Source organism: Hyperolius riggenbachi, chromosome 2 (assembly GCF_040937935.1).
Source record: "Hyperolius riggenbachi isolate aHypRig1 chromosome 2, aHypRig1.pri, whole genome shotgun sequence".
Classification (NCBI taxonomy): Eukaryota; Metazoa; Chordata; class Amphibia; order Anura; family Hyperoliidae; genus Hyperolius; species Hyperolius riggenbachi.
The window spans coordinates 285,136,013-285,152,856 of record NC_090647.1 but is presented as its reverse complement, the minus strand read 5'-3'; the positions used below and the strand labels follow the sequence as shown (position 1 = coordinate 285,152,856).

General features: G+C 44.7%; 1 protein-coding gene across 7 annotated transcripts in view; it reads right to left on the bottom strand.

Moving 5' to 3' along the window:
• The window catches only part of SPOCD1 (SPOC domain containing 1), a 222,897-nt gene that overhangs the window by 91,288 nt on the left and 114,765 nt on the right, over nt 1-16,844 (bottom strand). The window contains exon 14 of one of the 7 annotated variants that reach the window (XM_068265406.1): nt 12,199-12,223. The exons of 5 other annotated variants lie outside the window; for them this stretch is intronic. In XM_068265406.1, the coding sequence (XP_068121507.1) occupies nt 12,218-12,223 (6 nt within the window). In that variant the 3' untranslated portion in view covers nt 12,199-12,217. Of the gene's footprint in view, nt 1-12,198; nt 12,224-12,255; nt 12,366-16,844 lie in introns of those variants that run through there. One more of the 7 variants, XM_068265405.1, reaches the window with a different exon arrangement.

The following is a 16,844-nucleotide window of genomic DNA, read 5'->3' as shown; positions in this document are numbered from 1 at the left end:
AGGCATTCTAAACCTGGCTATACTGGAGGCACCTATCTATACAGGGGGCACCTAATACTAACTATACTGAGGTCACCTATACCTGGCTATACCGGGGGCGGGCACCTGTATCTGCCTATACTGGGGGCAACTATACCTAGCTATTTATACTGAGAGCACGAATACGCAGGGTAGGGGTTAGAATACCTGGGGTATGGTCCATCCAAAGTTTTGCAAGTGGGCCCAGGGATTTCTAGTTACGCCCCTGCATACACATATACGTATATCGCTATTCAGATAGTCATATACTGCTAAATATACATATAATTATATGCATATACATACTATGACATATATCTGAAGAAAACCTGTAACGAAAAAATACCCCTCTCCTGGGGATACTTACCTCATGGGGTGGAAGCCTCTGGATCCTAACGAGGCTTCCCCGTCCCGACAATCCAGCCCTGCGACCCCACGCAGAACGATGAGGTAAATACATACCTGGCGCTGTGCCGCAAACCAGCGCAGTCGCAGTGGTGGCTCTTCATTAGGGCTACGGCTGAAATAGCCACGCCCGGTCATATCCGCTCTAATGTACAGGTGCGAGTGCTTTGCGCCTTGACAGTACAGCGGATACAATCGGGCTCAACAATTTCCGCCTTGGCCCGAACGAACAGCCACTACTGCGCCTACGCAGGATTACGGCAGGTAAATATTGCCGTGCCTGCGCAGTAAATGTCAGGCTTTGTCGAAGAATTTTGGGGGGAGCCAGCGCTGGATTCCCCTAAGCTACAGAAAAAGGGGAAGCCTCATTGGGACCCTGATGCTTCCCCCTCCCGAGGTAAGTATCTGCCAGGGGGAGATTCTTTTTTTTAAATTGTCTCTAAGTATAAACCTATACATATTTGTATATATTTATGCATAGATGCAAATATAAAAATGTATATAAATATACCTATACTAGCAGACCCAAGCCCGTTTAAAAACGGGCTCTAGGTCTGTGTTTCTCGCTGCCCCGCCGCATGTTACTGCATACGCATGCACACCCGGCCGCCCGCTCATACGCCCGGCCGGCACCCTGTCCTCCTGTCTATCTGAGGCTGGGTCCGTGCTGCACACATGCGCAGTAGCAAAAAGCACGGACCAAGCTATCAGAATCAGAATCAGTTTTATTTCGCCAAGCATGAGGGGTCATGCCCAGAATTGTTTTTGGCACAGTACAAAAGCTCAGGAAGAGTACATAGAAAGAGACAGAATACACAACAGGTGTCAGTTAACAATACATTGTGGAACACATTACAGTCCCAGTGTGTCACTGGGATGTCTAATAGTTAGTCTTGTGTGCAGAGGCGTAGCTAGGGTTTTGAACGCCCGGGGACAAAGACAGTTTTTGCGCCCCCCCCCCTTTCCGGAGAAAGTGGGTGTGGTCATATATTAGTATGTGGGCGTGGTCATGGAGGCCACCATGTGTGTAGCCAGGGATCCCACCCTGTAGGTAACCAGAGAGGCCACCTTTAGGTAGCAAGAGAGCCCCCCCCCCCCTCCCCTTTAGGTAGGTAGAGTAACACAACTACAGTATGTACTCTGTAAAGTGCTGCAGAAGATGCCAGTGCTTTATAAATACATAATAGTAATACTGTAGGACCTTACACTGTGACTATGGTAGGATTAGATTGTGAGCTCCTCTGAGGACAGTCAGTGACATGACTATGTACTCTGTACAGTGCTGCAGGAGATATCGGTGCTATATAAATACATAATAATAATATGGTAGGACATTAGGCTATGACTATGGTAGGATTAGAGTGTGAGCTCCTCTGAGGACAGTCAGTGACATGACTATGTACTCTGTACAGTGGTGCAGAAGATGTCAGTGCTATATACATACATAATAATATGGTAAGACATTAGACTATGACTATGGCAGGATTAGAGTGTGAGCTCCTCTGAGGACAGTCAGTGACATGACTATGTACTCTGTAATGTGCTGCAGAAGAGGTCAGTGCTATATAAATACATAATAATAATAATATGGTAGGGCATTAGACTATGACTATGGTAGGATTAGAGTGTGAGCTCCTCTGAGGAAAGTCAGTGACATGACTATGTACACTGTAATGTGCTGCAGTAGATATCGGTGCTATATAAAGACATAATAATAATATGGTAGGACATTAGACTATGACTATGGTAGGATTAGAGTGTGAGCTCCTCTGAGGACAGTCAGTGACATGACTATGTACTCTGTAATGTGCTGCAGAAGAGGTCAGTGCTATATAAATACATAATAATAATATGGTAGAACATTAGACTATGACTATGGTAGGATTAGAGTGTGAGCTCCTCTGAGGACAGTCAGTGACATGACTATGTACACTGTAATGTGCTGCAGGAGATGTCAGTGCTATATAAAACATAATAATATGGTAGGACATTACACTATGACTATGGTAGGATTAGATTGTGAGCTCCTCTGAGGACAGTCAGTGACATGACTATGTACTCTGTAATGTGCTGCAGGAGATGTCAGTGCTATATAAAACATAATAATATGGTAGGACATTACACTATGACTATGGTAGGATTAGATTGTGAGCTCCTCTGAGGACAGTCAGTGACATGACTATGTACTCTGTAATGTGCTGCAGGAGATGTCAGTGCTATATAAATACATAATAATATGGTAGGACATTACACTATGACTATGGTAGGATTAGATAGTGAGCTCCTCTGTGGACAGTCAGTGACATGACTATGTACTCTGTAATGTGCTGCAGGAGATGTCAGTGCTATATAAATACATAATAATATGGTAGGACATTACACTATGACTATGGTAGGATTAGATAGTGAGCTCCTCTGTAGACAGTCAGTGATATGACTATGTATTCTTTAACGTGCTGCAGAAAATTATGTAAACAATACACAATAATGATAATATAAAGGTGACCATACATAAGGTGACTTGGTGGCTCGACCATCCAATTTTATTATTATAATTGGATCCCATGAACATGCTCGATCAACGATGCAACCAATTTTGGGCCAAAATTGGTCGCATGTATTGAGCGGACATGCTGCAATGTATGGCTGACTTTCTTTCTATGGATGTGCCGTGGTAACGGCGTGCAGTATCGGGATGAGCGAAGAATGTGACAGAACCCCCAGGCGCTGTTATACCTAATGTAAAATGCTTACCCCCAGTGCAGTATACTTTACCTGTCCATCACTGGCTCCGTCAGCATACACGTTCCCCATGTGGTTGCCAGCATAACGTGGGTGGGTGTGTGTGTGACGTCATGCATGCTACCACGTATACACCGGCAACCACGTGGGACGCGTGTATGTGGATGGAGCCCAGAGCTAGCAGGTAACGTATACCGCACTGCAGAGGAACATTTTACATTGGAGAACAGCACCAGGGGCGGCGAATGCAGCACCACAATACCGTTTTCATGCTGAAATTGATCAGGAATCGGTCTGCGGTATATGGGCAGGCAGCAGAACTCTGTCCGATCAGAGGGAGATCTGTCTCTTGGTCGATCTGCCCATACATCGTCTGGTTAACATGTTGGCACCATGCACTAATACACATGCATTTAGCTTGCTGTGTAATGTGTGTACAGGATGACAGGTACATTACACCACTGTATATGCCATGAAAAACAGAGTTTCTAAGAACAATTACCTGTCAATACTTAGTGTTTAGTGACCTTAGATCTGGTCACTGAGGCTGCAAAAGAAGGGGGAGGGCTGTGCAGGAGGGAGACTGTCAGGGAAAGTGGATATTTACTGCTACCAGGCAAGGGGGGCTGCATGGGGGGATGACAGTATGCTGCTAGGCAAGGGCCAAGGGGGGCTGCCTGGGGGGACAGTATGCGGTTTGTCAGGAATGGGAATGCTGTTTGGAGCTCAGCTAGCCGAGGGACTGGCCCAGGACAAGAGACAGGACTTGGGGGACAGCATAACAACAGCAGCATGTGTTAGTGCAGAAAGCTGGCCTGACGGCTGAGGGAGAAAGGTGCACACACAGGAGAGCCCCTATACACGCTGCGTGCAGATATATACATAGATACATCCCACCCCACAGTCCCCCCTCCCGCATACCTGTCCATCCACAGCTCACTTTCAGCTCGCCTCACTCCCTTGAATTACCCGGTCTCCTCTGCTCAGCCCCGCCCTGGAGAGGGGAGGGGGCGCTCAGGAGGAGAGAGAGTGCAGAGACTGTAGTCTGGAGGAGAATGACTGTGCGGAGACTTATTACAGTCGCTCCGCTCAGTCTATGGCCAGCTCTGCACTTAGGCTTATGCGCCCTTGCTCTCCTCCCGCCCGGGGGCAAATGTACCCCTCTGACCCCCCCTAGCTACGCGTCTGCTTGTGTGCTGGTCAGCCGTAGCACCGCCGGCCTCGCCGCTCGTTGGGGCTTGCTTTGGTGGTAGAATGTGGAGGGAGTTTAGGAGGCTGACTGCCGAGGGGAAGAACGAGTTCCTGTGTCTCATGGTTTTTGTGGGGTTGGCTCGTAGCCTCCGTCCCAAGGGCAGAATGTTGAAATAGCAGTGGCCTGGGTGTGAGGGGTCGTTCGCAATCCTCAGTGCCCTGGTTTTTAGTCTTTTGTTGTGCAGTCTTTTGTTTCACAAGAACAAGATGGCGCTGAACAGCAGCCGTGGCACACAGCTCCAAGCTACACAGGGACAGCGTGACGCTGGGACACACAGAGATTCTTATAGAGGATTCGTATATAAATATGTATTTATACATATTTTTATACATATGTACATATAATTACAAAAAAATATAAACATACATATGTTCAATAAAAAAAAATATATACAAACATATATGAACACTAGTTGGAAGACCCTTTAAAGGAACATCAAGCAAAAACTAATTCCCCATGATATACTTACTGGGGGCTTCCTCCAGCCCCTTGAAGCCATGTCCCAAGCCGCATCTCCAAACGCAGCTGCCACTGCCAGCTTAGGGTCCGCGCCATGTGCAGAGTCCGACCTTCTCTACTGCGCCTGTGTTAAGCTCCGCTGTCAATTAAGTCCACGTTATCCACAGCGTACTGCGCAGGCGCAGTAGTTCTGTGCCTGCGCAGTAAGCTGCAGACAACGTGGATTTGATTGACAGCAGCGCTTAACACAGGCGCAGTAAGGACGACCTCACGTTCGGCTTCTGTACACGGCGAACAACCCCGGGCTGGTAGCTGCGATCGGAGATGCGGGGTGGGACGTGTCGGCTTCAAGAGGCTGGAGGAAGCCCCCGGTAAGTATATCATAGGGAAATCATTGTTGTTTGAAGTTTCGTTTAATAAATAGGCGCTAGGCCTTAGCATACACATCATCCTACACCAGTTTACCCTCACCCCACCAAGCATGCCTTATACACCCTCCTATTCAACACACCCACCTGCGATACTCACGTTCCGGCACATACATTAATATATATATATATATATATATATATATATATATATATATATATATATATATATTATACACCCATACATACATACATGCATACATACACACACACACATTTTATATATATAGAGAGAGAGAGCATCCATTCCTAAACTTTATTGCAATGTACATAAACTTTAGAAAACAAAGTGTAAACACACAGTTTTTTGTTGCTGCTTTTCTTTGCAGCTAAATAACAAATGTCATGACTCACTGTATAACATTGAACTAGTAGTTCTGGCAGCTAACACATAAGATAAGGGAACACAGACTATGATAACAAATAACTCCTTCAGAGAAGCTGTAGTCACTTATTTTATATGTTTCTCACAGCAGGGAGGAACAGATGACTCATGCAGTGCAGAGGATAGGAAGTAGTCTGCACAGACACTGGAGTCTGGTTGCTGGGCAACAGGTAAACACGTGATGTGCTCACAGAGGAGATGAGGAGCTGCCCCGACATCTGCCTGACATTTGCCTGCAGGGAGGGGGGTCCTCTCTGTGAGGAAGTACAACAAGGAACTACAGAGCAGCTGAGCCATTTATTTTAACAGCTATAACTGCAATTCAACAGCAATTCATCATAGCCCTGGATTACACTAATGAAAACTAGATAGGCAGCAGCAGTTATATTTGTTAAATGAAAGTACAAAAAAACCCACCCCTAACAAATGGTTTAGCCTCACATTCCGTCAGCCGTCACTGATTACATTACATGTTGTATTGAAGAAACCATTCATTTTTTTGAAAAACTTTTCACACTATTCTAGAAGGATTTTTAATAGATTATGCATAAACCACTTTTTTTTTTTTTCCTCATTCGCGGAAGAACCCCTTTAAGACATAAGATCAGAGTCCAGTCCACTAGTATTAGTCCTTGTGCCTTTAGTCCATTCCTCATGAGATACACAGTAGCTGCTGCAAGTCTTTGTGACAAGTTGCTAAGCAATTGCTTATATAGAATATAGCTGCAAACAAGTACTTTAAGCTGTGGCAACAAGTTGCTCTAGTGTGCTTCAGTTGCTAACTTGTCCCCTATCTGGGACAGCTCCATAAATTGTACTTCTAACACCACCTGCATCTTCACAGCCTTCCTATTCACAGATCTCCACTCTCTGCCACTTCTATTTATAAGGGAGCCCTTCCCCAGTGTGCAACATTTGCACACGTGCAGTGACTTAATTTTGTGGGTCATGCTGGGGAACACCTGGAAGTTCCAGCTGGTTTGGTTCTTTAGCACCACCCTTTACACCAATCTGAGGGAGGTGGAGTAAGGCTGGGTTCCCACTACAGTGGAAGACTGATATTTTTGTCCGTTTTACTGCATCGCAAAATTGACAGTGAATGGATCCTATTTCATAAATAGGATCCATTCACACTTTTCAGTCTGATCCATTGCAGTACCGTTGGCTCCAATGCAGTAAGCGGACCGCAATTCTGTGATGTCCAATATTTTCTTGGACTTGCGGATTAATTTACCATAAAGCCTATTGTTGAAACGCATCCGCCCAGAGCTCCAAAAAGGACACTACCCTGTGTGCTACCGCTAGCCATTCATACTCTGGCTGCAAGTGGGTGTGAGGAAGAGGCAGGCTATGAGCATCATAAGAGAGGAGAGTCCCAGGGTAAACTTCTTTGTGGATATGTAGCTACTTTTACAGCAGGGGTGAAGCTAGGGTGGGGGCATTTTTTAAATATAAGCACTGCTGACCATTGTGGCATGCACATTACTGTGGACCTGTAAGTGATCAGGGCACTTTAGGTCACCTTTAAGACTCACATTGGTCACTAACAGGTAGTGTCTTCACTGCTTCTTTTGCATCAGTTGTTACAGAGTTTAACTGACATTTTCTCAAGGGCTGGCCATACTACGGGTACACTGCTCATAGAGTACCATACCTATTGATGCCAATCTATGCAGTGACAGTGTGGTTCCTTAATGTCTCCCACAACCTCCAAAGCAAAGATCTGTACAGCACTTGTCTCCAGAACTGTCGCTCGAGGGATCAAATCCCAATCCCTTTGAGTGACAATTACTGTGTGTGTGTGTACACACCTTTAAAGTGGCGCAAGATACCTTCAGCCAGTCATTCCCAAGGGAAAAGGTAATCAGCTAAGTAGCTTTTCTCAAGCCAAGCTGAGGGCACTACAGGAGTTCGTGTCCCATCTATCTCTACATAGGCTGATCCCAGTAGGCATTACAACAGAACAATGGCAAAACTATGATTGGTGGATTGACCTCTAGCTAAACTCTACAGCCAGCTTAACACTGACACCAAAAGTCTTTCTTGCTCTGGCTGAAAATTGGCCTGGATATGGTTAGATTAAGCCCGAAATTTATTTAAGATTTCTCAGCTCAGTGATCTTTAAAACTCAGCCATATCCTGCTTCCAAAAAATATCTGAAGAATTTCACAGTGAGATAAAATTATGCGCTCAGGATCACACACACACAGCAAGTGCCTTGAGCATTTCGTTATTGATAATCTACACAGGCAGCACTTTAAAGATCAGATAACTTTGTGATTTCAACATAAAGGCTGCAAGTGTACAGTACAAATGAGGCGTGAAGAGTAGATAAATAAATGTTTGTGCCAAGACAGATAACAAAAAGGAGAAATAACAAGGTTATGAAGCAGCCCGTTATTGTATCAACACACAATGAGCATCGGTTCCCACAACAAAAGGAATTATAACAAGTCTGTAATCACGCTTAACTTCTATCAACTGTTATTTTTTTCCAAATGACATAAACGAATGTGTAAAAATATATAAATAGTGCCTGACACAGGGGTAATTACAGCTCTGAGCTATCTTCAGATCTAAATATACCATCTAGTGCCTTAGTAAGCAGAGTTTTCAAATGTTACCTGTTAGTGTAAAAAAATCTACTGCTAAAAATCTTGCTTGAAAAATAAGCTTACATGACATTAAGCATGGTAAATGAGCTGAAGGACTCACAGCAAAGTCTGTGCACAGGAGCTTGGCTTGCATCATCACTCTGGCCAGAATGCAAGGACCTGTCACAACTTCCTGGGATGATTCCTGCTTCCAGCCCAGAGCATGCAGTCAGTGCTGTGGGAGGTCGGCATTCAAGGGGCTACTGACCAGCTATTCTGAAAGTGATTTATTAGACATCTACAAAAGTAGCTTATACTCAGATAAAAAAAGGTTCAACCAAGGAGTTACACAGACTTTAAATTAATTCCCAATAAACTATAATTAAAAATCAGTGCTGCTTAACAGCACGACATCGGGAAGATGGAAATATCCAACCTGACGGATCGTATCTACCGACAATCGTTACAAAACTATAGTGTGTACAGACATCGGCCGAGAACGATCGTTACAAGGGCCAATGCGCCTGCGTTGAATTCTGCCCAGCTTCCGTACTTCCTTTGTAGCGCGTCCGTAAAGATTGTTACATTGCTTATTTCAATTAAACTTTGTTTTCAAGTTAAAAATCATATATTTGTATCTATTGTAACTCCATGTTGGTGGGTTTTTTTTTATTTTCTATAAATATGTACGCAACATTTCCTTCTGATCGTTCTTTTCTGCGAGAACGATCGTTAAAATGGGTATGATGATCGTTGCATCGCATCGTTGCATTCCTATCGTTGCCATATCGTTCGTCTTTCAATTATCGTTCCTAGCGAACGATCGTTATCGCCAGTGTGTACGTAGCATTAGATGTGTCTTGTTACGTAGACTATGATTTATAGATGATTAATATTGTGTTGCAGAGGGTTAGTTGTGGTGCCTTGGGGGCAATGTGCTTCCAAACATTTCCCCATTGAGCACTGAGGCTAAAATGGATCATATGAGATCTGAGATGAAAATGTAGTGTCAACAGAGCTGTCCTATGATATTGCTTAACAATTCACAATGATGGATCACTAAGCACTAGTGTTCAATTATTGTAGACTTTCAATGTAAACTTTCTAAATTGTTTGCATTTCTGATATACAAGACCCTGACATTTTACATACTTTGTAGATGACCTGAGTAATTGAGTATGAAAAAGGGAGTTTCCTTGGCAGTCATGGCTACCCCTTTGCGTTTCATGGTTATTCCCATCTAAAACCTACTCAGTGTAGTTGTCTATTAACCACTTGAGGACCTAGCCTTTACCCCCCCTTAAGGACCAGTGCTGTTTTTTCAGATCTGTGCTGGGTGGGCTCCACAGCCCCCAGCACAGATCAAATGACAGGCAGAGCGACCAGACCGCCCCCCCTTTTTTCCCCACTAGGGGGATGATGTGCTGGGGGGGTCTGATGGCTCCTGCATGCTGCGGGTGGCGGGGGGGGGGGCACCTCAAAGCCCCCTCCACCGCAGGATTCCCCCTCTCCCTCTCCTCCCTCGCTTCCCCGAGAGATCGGAGGCTGCACTGGAACGGATCTGACCTGTGCAGCCTCTAACAGGCTCCCCGCTGTCATGTGACAGCGATCCCCGGCCGCTGATTGGCCGGGGATCGCTGATCTACTACAGTGCTGCTACTGTAGCAGCGTTGTAAAAATGTAAACAAAGAGGATTATTTCCGCTTGTGTTTACATTTAGCCTGCGAGCCGCGATTGGCGGCCCACAGGTTATTCACGGAGCCCCCCGCCGTGAAATGACAGGAAACAGCCGCTCGCGCGAGCGGCTGTTTCCTGATTAATTAGCCTGCAGCCGGCAACGCAGATCTGCGTCGCTGGTCCTGCAGCTGCCACTTTGCCGATGCGCGGTATGAGTGCGCGGTCGGCAAGTGGTTAAACTGATGGATCAATAATAATGAACAGAAAAAATACAGTGGTAGAATTCCTTACAAACGCTCTAATGTTTTTGCACATTTAAGTGATCCAGGTATTAAGAACTTCAGCATTATAAATGTCACGTGATTATGCATGAAAATAGCTCCAAGAGTCAGTCTCCACTAGAAGCAAGTTTGAGCATTTCAAAGGCACACAAATACGCACAGCAATAATTTCCTATGGGCATTATTCCATAAGATGCGAAATTCACATGCAGAGAAAAAACGGACAGCAGTGTTACTTCTTGAATCAATATGGAAATAAAAACTAAAATTATGCAAATGTGCATGCAATTTTGCATTTAACCACTTGAGGTGTGCGCAGGCATGTTTATTTATTTATGATTATTTTTTAAATACATTTTACCATTTTTCTTTATTTTCTATTACCCCGCCTTCCCTCCCCCCACTAGCCAATCAGCACAACCGGCTGTCATAGGCATCAGCCTATGAGAGCCGATCGCTCTCCTGCCTCCCTGTACAATGTAAACAGACAGCGGTTTCGCCATCTAACAGTCTCCTAGCGGCTGGGAGACTGATGACGGAGCGGAGCTCCATCACTCAAGCAAATATGCCTGCGCAGCGGCGCGAGCGATCTCCTGCAAAACCCCGCCCCATGACTTCACACCAATTGGTGTTGAGTGGTCCAGGGGCTGCCGCCGCATCCATGCCAATTGGTGTGGAGCGGTCGTTAAGTTATTAAAACCACATATATGCCTATGCGAATTTGCATTTGCATGCAAGTTTTGCATCCGAAAAATGACGAATCGCATGCCTTTAGTAGAAATGTATCCTTATACTTCTTGATGATCAGGCCTCATTTGTACCAAAAATCATGGAAAAGCACAGGAAAGTGAATGCATTTTTCAAGCCCTTTACCCATGAAATTATGTGCATGTGCTGTGAATTTGTAGTTCAATAAAAATTACTGCATTGAGATGCATGCTTTTTTATTTTCACAAAAATGTATGCAGCAGACAGTTTGCTTTTTAGCAAAATCACAAATGCACTGGGGGAATAAAGTAAATGGGTTCCAATGGAAAACAATTCACACTTTTATTATTGGACTAATTGTTTTTTTGTTAAACACTGGGGCCCATATGCAGTTTTTTCACCTGCGCTTTCTACTAGGCGAAATTTTCACACCTTGCCATAAAATGCCTTTTACAACACCAGCAAGCAAGAAAACACTTAAATAAAGTTGATAGCACTTTTACACCAATTTTTGGGTACTTTTTTAATCGTAAAATTGAAAAGTTATTTTTTGAGAAGATGAAAATTATCTCCTAGGAGATAACTCAGGTGAAAAGGTGAATTGCATATGGGCCAGGCTGTGACAAATCAGACCAAGTAAATGCCTCATAGACCCATATGCAATTAACTTTTTCTCCTGAGTTTTCTTCTAGGAGATCATTGTTCATCTTCTATTTAAAATAACTTTTCATCACTTTGCAACTGAAAAAGTACCAAAAGTAGGTAAAAAATGTATTATCAAAATTATTTTGAGTATTTTCTTGTTTGCTGGTGTTTTAAAAGGCATTTTATTGACAATTTTAAAAATATCACCTAAGAGAAAAGTAAGGAGAAAAAGTTAATTGCATATGGGCCATAGTGATAAGTTCTGGCACGGTCACTAAATGTCTAAAATTCCCTGACACGTCTACTTAAAGGAGTCGTAATGAAAGTGTCTTCTTTTACTTACCTGTGGTTTCTTCTGGCCCCGTGGTCTTGTAGGTCTCTGGCTGTCCTTCCGGTCCCCTTGCTTAATTTGCTGTGCGGCCTGGTAAAGTCCGAGACTTAGCTAAGTCACACACTACTGTGCATGCGCTGACTCGGCGGCGCGCCTCCTTGGTCATGCTTCCATTCTGCACATGCGTGGTTACAAGTCTTCTCAAACTGCAAATTCACTTATGGGGTACTCTTGAAGGGGTAGACGCTTTCAGTGATAAACCTCGTTTTGAGGTCACTCTGCTTGATTAGTCTCACTTCTATAGAAATGCATAGTTCTATTAGACACTACATTGATTGCTGTTACTCTTCTTTAAGCTGTTATCTCTAGGAATTCATTGTGAAATATTTGCATACCTGTTGCAATTTTTTTTTATTATGTAATAATCTTCTTAAGGTGTTCTGATGATACACAAGCAAAATGTACACCAGTTGACTTATTGCTATAGTCATGTTACTTGTTTGCAAAAAACAAAACTTTTCTTTTATTCAATAAAAATCTATTGAAAACAAACTGCAAATTCGCAGAACGCTCCTGTCCATAGGAGTGTGATCAAAGAGCATTGCCAGGTTAGCACATGCGCAGTATTGCGCAAATTAGTGACTATCGGGCCTCACGGCAAATCAAGGAAGGGGACTAGGAGGACAGCAAGAGCCACTGTAATTACGATTTCGGTATCTTTTAAATCCCAAGTAAATAAACATGATCTCCTAGGTATGTGGGGGCATTCAGTTGCAGAGCTTGTTATTGTCCGTCTATAAGCAATTTGTAAGCAAGTGGTCAGAAGGCCAGGCCACTTCCTGAACACATACTGCCATAGCTATAGCCTGCAATTTTTTCAATCTATGCCTGTCCTCTCACAGTCTGAATCAGGGGCGGACTGACCATTAGGGCACTCAGGCACGGACCGAGGGCCCATGGTCAGGGGGGGGGGGGGCCCGCCACCCGCCAGAGAACCCTGAGCAGGAGGGGAGACAGCCAGTGAAGGAGGGCGATGGGCATAGCAGCGGAGAAGGGGGGGAAGTTCCCCCCCCCCTTCTCTCACCTTGGGGCCCCCCTTCCTGGCTCTCCCCTCCGTAATCTGCAAAGTGTCGCACAGCTGGAAGCGGCTGACAGCGGGGGGAGACTTACTGCTGTTCAGCCACCGGAGGGAGCGCTGTTCTGTGTGCCGCTAGTCTGGGCTTCTCCTGGAGACACCTACAAGCCTGGCTGCATATACTGAGGGCAATTACAGACCTGGCTATACTGGGGAGACCTATACACCTGGCTGCATATACTGGGGAAACCTATACACCTGGCTGCATATACTGGGGGCACCTATACACCTGGCTGCATATACTGGGGAGACCTATACACCTGGCTATACTGGGGAGACCTATACATCTGGCTGCATATACTGGGGGCACCTATACACCTGGCTGCATATACTGGGGGCACCTATACACCTGGCTGCATATACTGGGGGCACCTATACACCTGGCTGCATATACTGGGGGCACCTATACACCTGGCTGCATATACTGGGGGCACCTATAAACCTGGCTACATATACTGGGGAGACCTATACACCTGGCTGCATATACTGGGGAGACCTATACACCTGGCTGCATATACTGGCTGCATACACTGGGGAGACCTATACACCTGGCTGCATATACTGGGGGCACCTATACACCTGGCTGCAAATACTGGGGAGACCTATACACCTGGCTGCATATACTGGGGGCACCTATACACCTGGCTGCATATACTGGGGGCACCTATACACCTGGCTGCATATACTGGGGAGACCTATACACCTGGCTGCATATACTGGGGAGACCTATACACCTGGCTGCATACACTGGGGGCACTTATAGACCTGACTACATATACTGGGGGAACTTATAGACCTAGCTACATATACTGGGGGCACCTATAGACCTGGCTGTATATACTGGGGGCACCTATAGACCTGGCTGTATATACTGGGGACACCTATAGACCTGGCTATACGGGGGACACCTATACACCTGGCTACATATACTGGGGACACCTAAAGACCTGGCTATCTATACAGGAGACACCTATAGACCTGGCTATCTGTACTGGGGACACCTATAGGCCTGGCTACCTATTCTGGAGACACCTGTAGACCTGGCTACCTATACTGGGGACACCTATAGACCTGGCTATCTTAACTGGGGACATCTAAAGACCTGGCTATCTTAAATGGGGACATCTATAGACCTGGTTATCTATTCTGGGGACACCTGTAGATTAGGCTACTTATACTGGGGACACCTATAGACCTGGATACTTCCACTGGGGATACCTTTTGACCTGGGTACCTATACTGGGGGCACCTATTTTGGGGGAACTGTTGCCAGATTAACTATTTTTGGGGAACTGCTGCTGCCAGATTAAGTGTATTTTGAGAAACAGCTGCCAGATTATGTGTATTTTTGGGGAACCGCTGCCAGATTGTGTATAATGGGGAAACTGCTGCTTCCAGATTCTGTGTATTTTGGGGGAACCACTGCTGCTACATGTATTTTTGGTGATCCGCTGCCAAATTATGTGTATTTGAGGGAACCGCTGCTGCCAGATAACGTCTATTTTGGGGGAACGACTGCCATATTATCTGTATTTTGGAGGAACCTCTGCCAAATTGCATGGATTTTTGGTGAAATGCTGTCAGATTACATGTATTTTGGGGGGAAACACTATGGCAGAGTTCAAACTTCCCCGGCAGACCTTTTACACCACTGCTAAGGTCATGTATATTTTGCCCCACCCATGACTACGCCCACATTCTGTTGCGTGACCACACCCATTTTTTGGCGCGCGTTTTTGTCAGTGTACAATATCACAATATAACATATTTACTGTTGTCAGTAAATTATTATATCTTAGTCTGTAAAAATATAACGTGAAAGGTGGGAAACACTGGTATGGGGGCCCCATAATCTCCTATTGCCCGGGGGCCCTATGAGTTGTCAGTCCGCCCCTGGTCTGGACAGTGGGATAAGCAGGGGTATCCACTAGGGGCTTATTCAATTCACTTTGTATCCAAAGTTTTATCCTAGGAGATAATTTTTCATCTTCTGTTTAAAATTACTTTTCAGCATGCTGCAATTGAGAAAGTGCCAAAAAGTAGGTGAAAAGTACTGTCAATTATTCAGAGTATTTTCTTACAGGCTGATGGATTAACAGACATTTTATTGATGAGGTGTAAGAATATCACCTAGGAGAAGACTTAGAAAAAGTGAATTGAATAAAGGCCCTAAAGAGAAAGAAAATAAAACAAAAACTTTAGTTGCAAAAGTCACTCTCTACAGAGAAAGATAGCATTTGCATTTTAGTATTTTAGATTTTTGCCTGGAGGTGGACTTTAAACTGTATGTAATAGCTAAAGCAGCATCAGTGTGTCATGATCGCTGCTGCAGCAGGTATTGCTGGAAGTAGTAGTGCTGCAGCTCAGGCAGTTCTGATCTCTTTCCATGCAAGCTGCATAGCTTTGTCTGCCTTTCCCTGCTGTCAGCTTGTGACTGATTATCATTCACCTGTGTGGGAATCTGCATGTCTGCTCCCATTGGATGACCTCAGTATAAAGATCTGCTTCCTGCAGGACTCCTCGGGTTTTCATAGCTTCAGTTTAAGCCTGTCTTGCTGTTGCTTCAGCCCCCGATCGTGTTTCTTGTTCTAAAGATACTTTGCTGGTCTTTGCATCATATGTTGGTTCATTGCCAATGTATATGCATACCAGCACGTTTATTATTTTCCTTGTATTCGTGTTACGTTGATACATCAGTGTCGCTGATGTATACGTACACGAACTGTTAATATCCTGTGTGCAGTTAGTCAGCTTTCCAGCACGTTTTGGTAGGTTGCGCGTATCGTGATCACCCGTGCTGAGTTAGTTACCCTGCTCCTGGTTCTGTTTGTGGATTGCGTTCATCTCTGCAAAGAGAGAACGAATCCTTCTGAATCCTGTTCTGTTACTGTTTGTGGATTGCGTTCATCTCTGCGAAGAGATAACGAATCCTTCTGAGTCCTGTTCCCTGTATTACTCCTGTCCTAGTCAGAGTTCCTGCTTATGTCATATATCGGTTCATTGCCGATATATACATATGTTAGTCAGACGTTACAAATAGTTTCATTGATAGCTGTAATTGTAATACGCTAGGAAAACATACGTATTGTATTTTTGTCTGTGTTACTTTCATCTATCTCTATCCTGCTATTTCCTGACTATTCTGTCCTGTCTTTGTGAGGCACGCCATCGCTGCAACGCATTGGCTGCCTCATTCCAGTCTGTCTTGTTGTGGACGCTTGCTGTCACTAAGTAGCGGCTAGCTAGCAAGCGTTCATTCTGTCTACCTGTCCTGATCTCCTCAGTTCTGGTTTATGCGCTCAGCGCTACCTTGCGCTGAGACGTTATCGCAAAAGTATTGTTTGTGGCTGTCGGATCTGCACCGGCTCTGTGCGCCACAATCTCGTATTGGAGTCAGTCCTCCCCTCCACTATACTAGGGATAGCCTGTTTCCTTGTGCTAGTGTGTGTACCTCCTTCATGTCAGCTCATGCGTTGCATGCTGACTGTGGAGAATACACCACCAAGCCTTACACAGTGCCTGTAGTTTACACCCATCGTTCACAAGAATGTTAAAAACAATAACAATCTATTTAATTCTGGTGTTTCACTTAAAATGCATACCAGTTCTTCATCATTGTAATTCAGGTGACTAAGTGGCTTATTAGCTTTAGCCCAGCAATTCTTGGTGGTAATACTGACAGAGGGCACCTCTGCATGCACACTGTGTATCAATACCTTTATTATTATCTCTTCTGTATCCCTTCTTCAGGCTTTTGACTGTGCTCATGGGAATCCCAAGGACC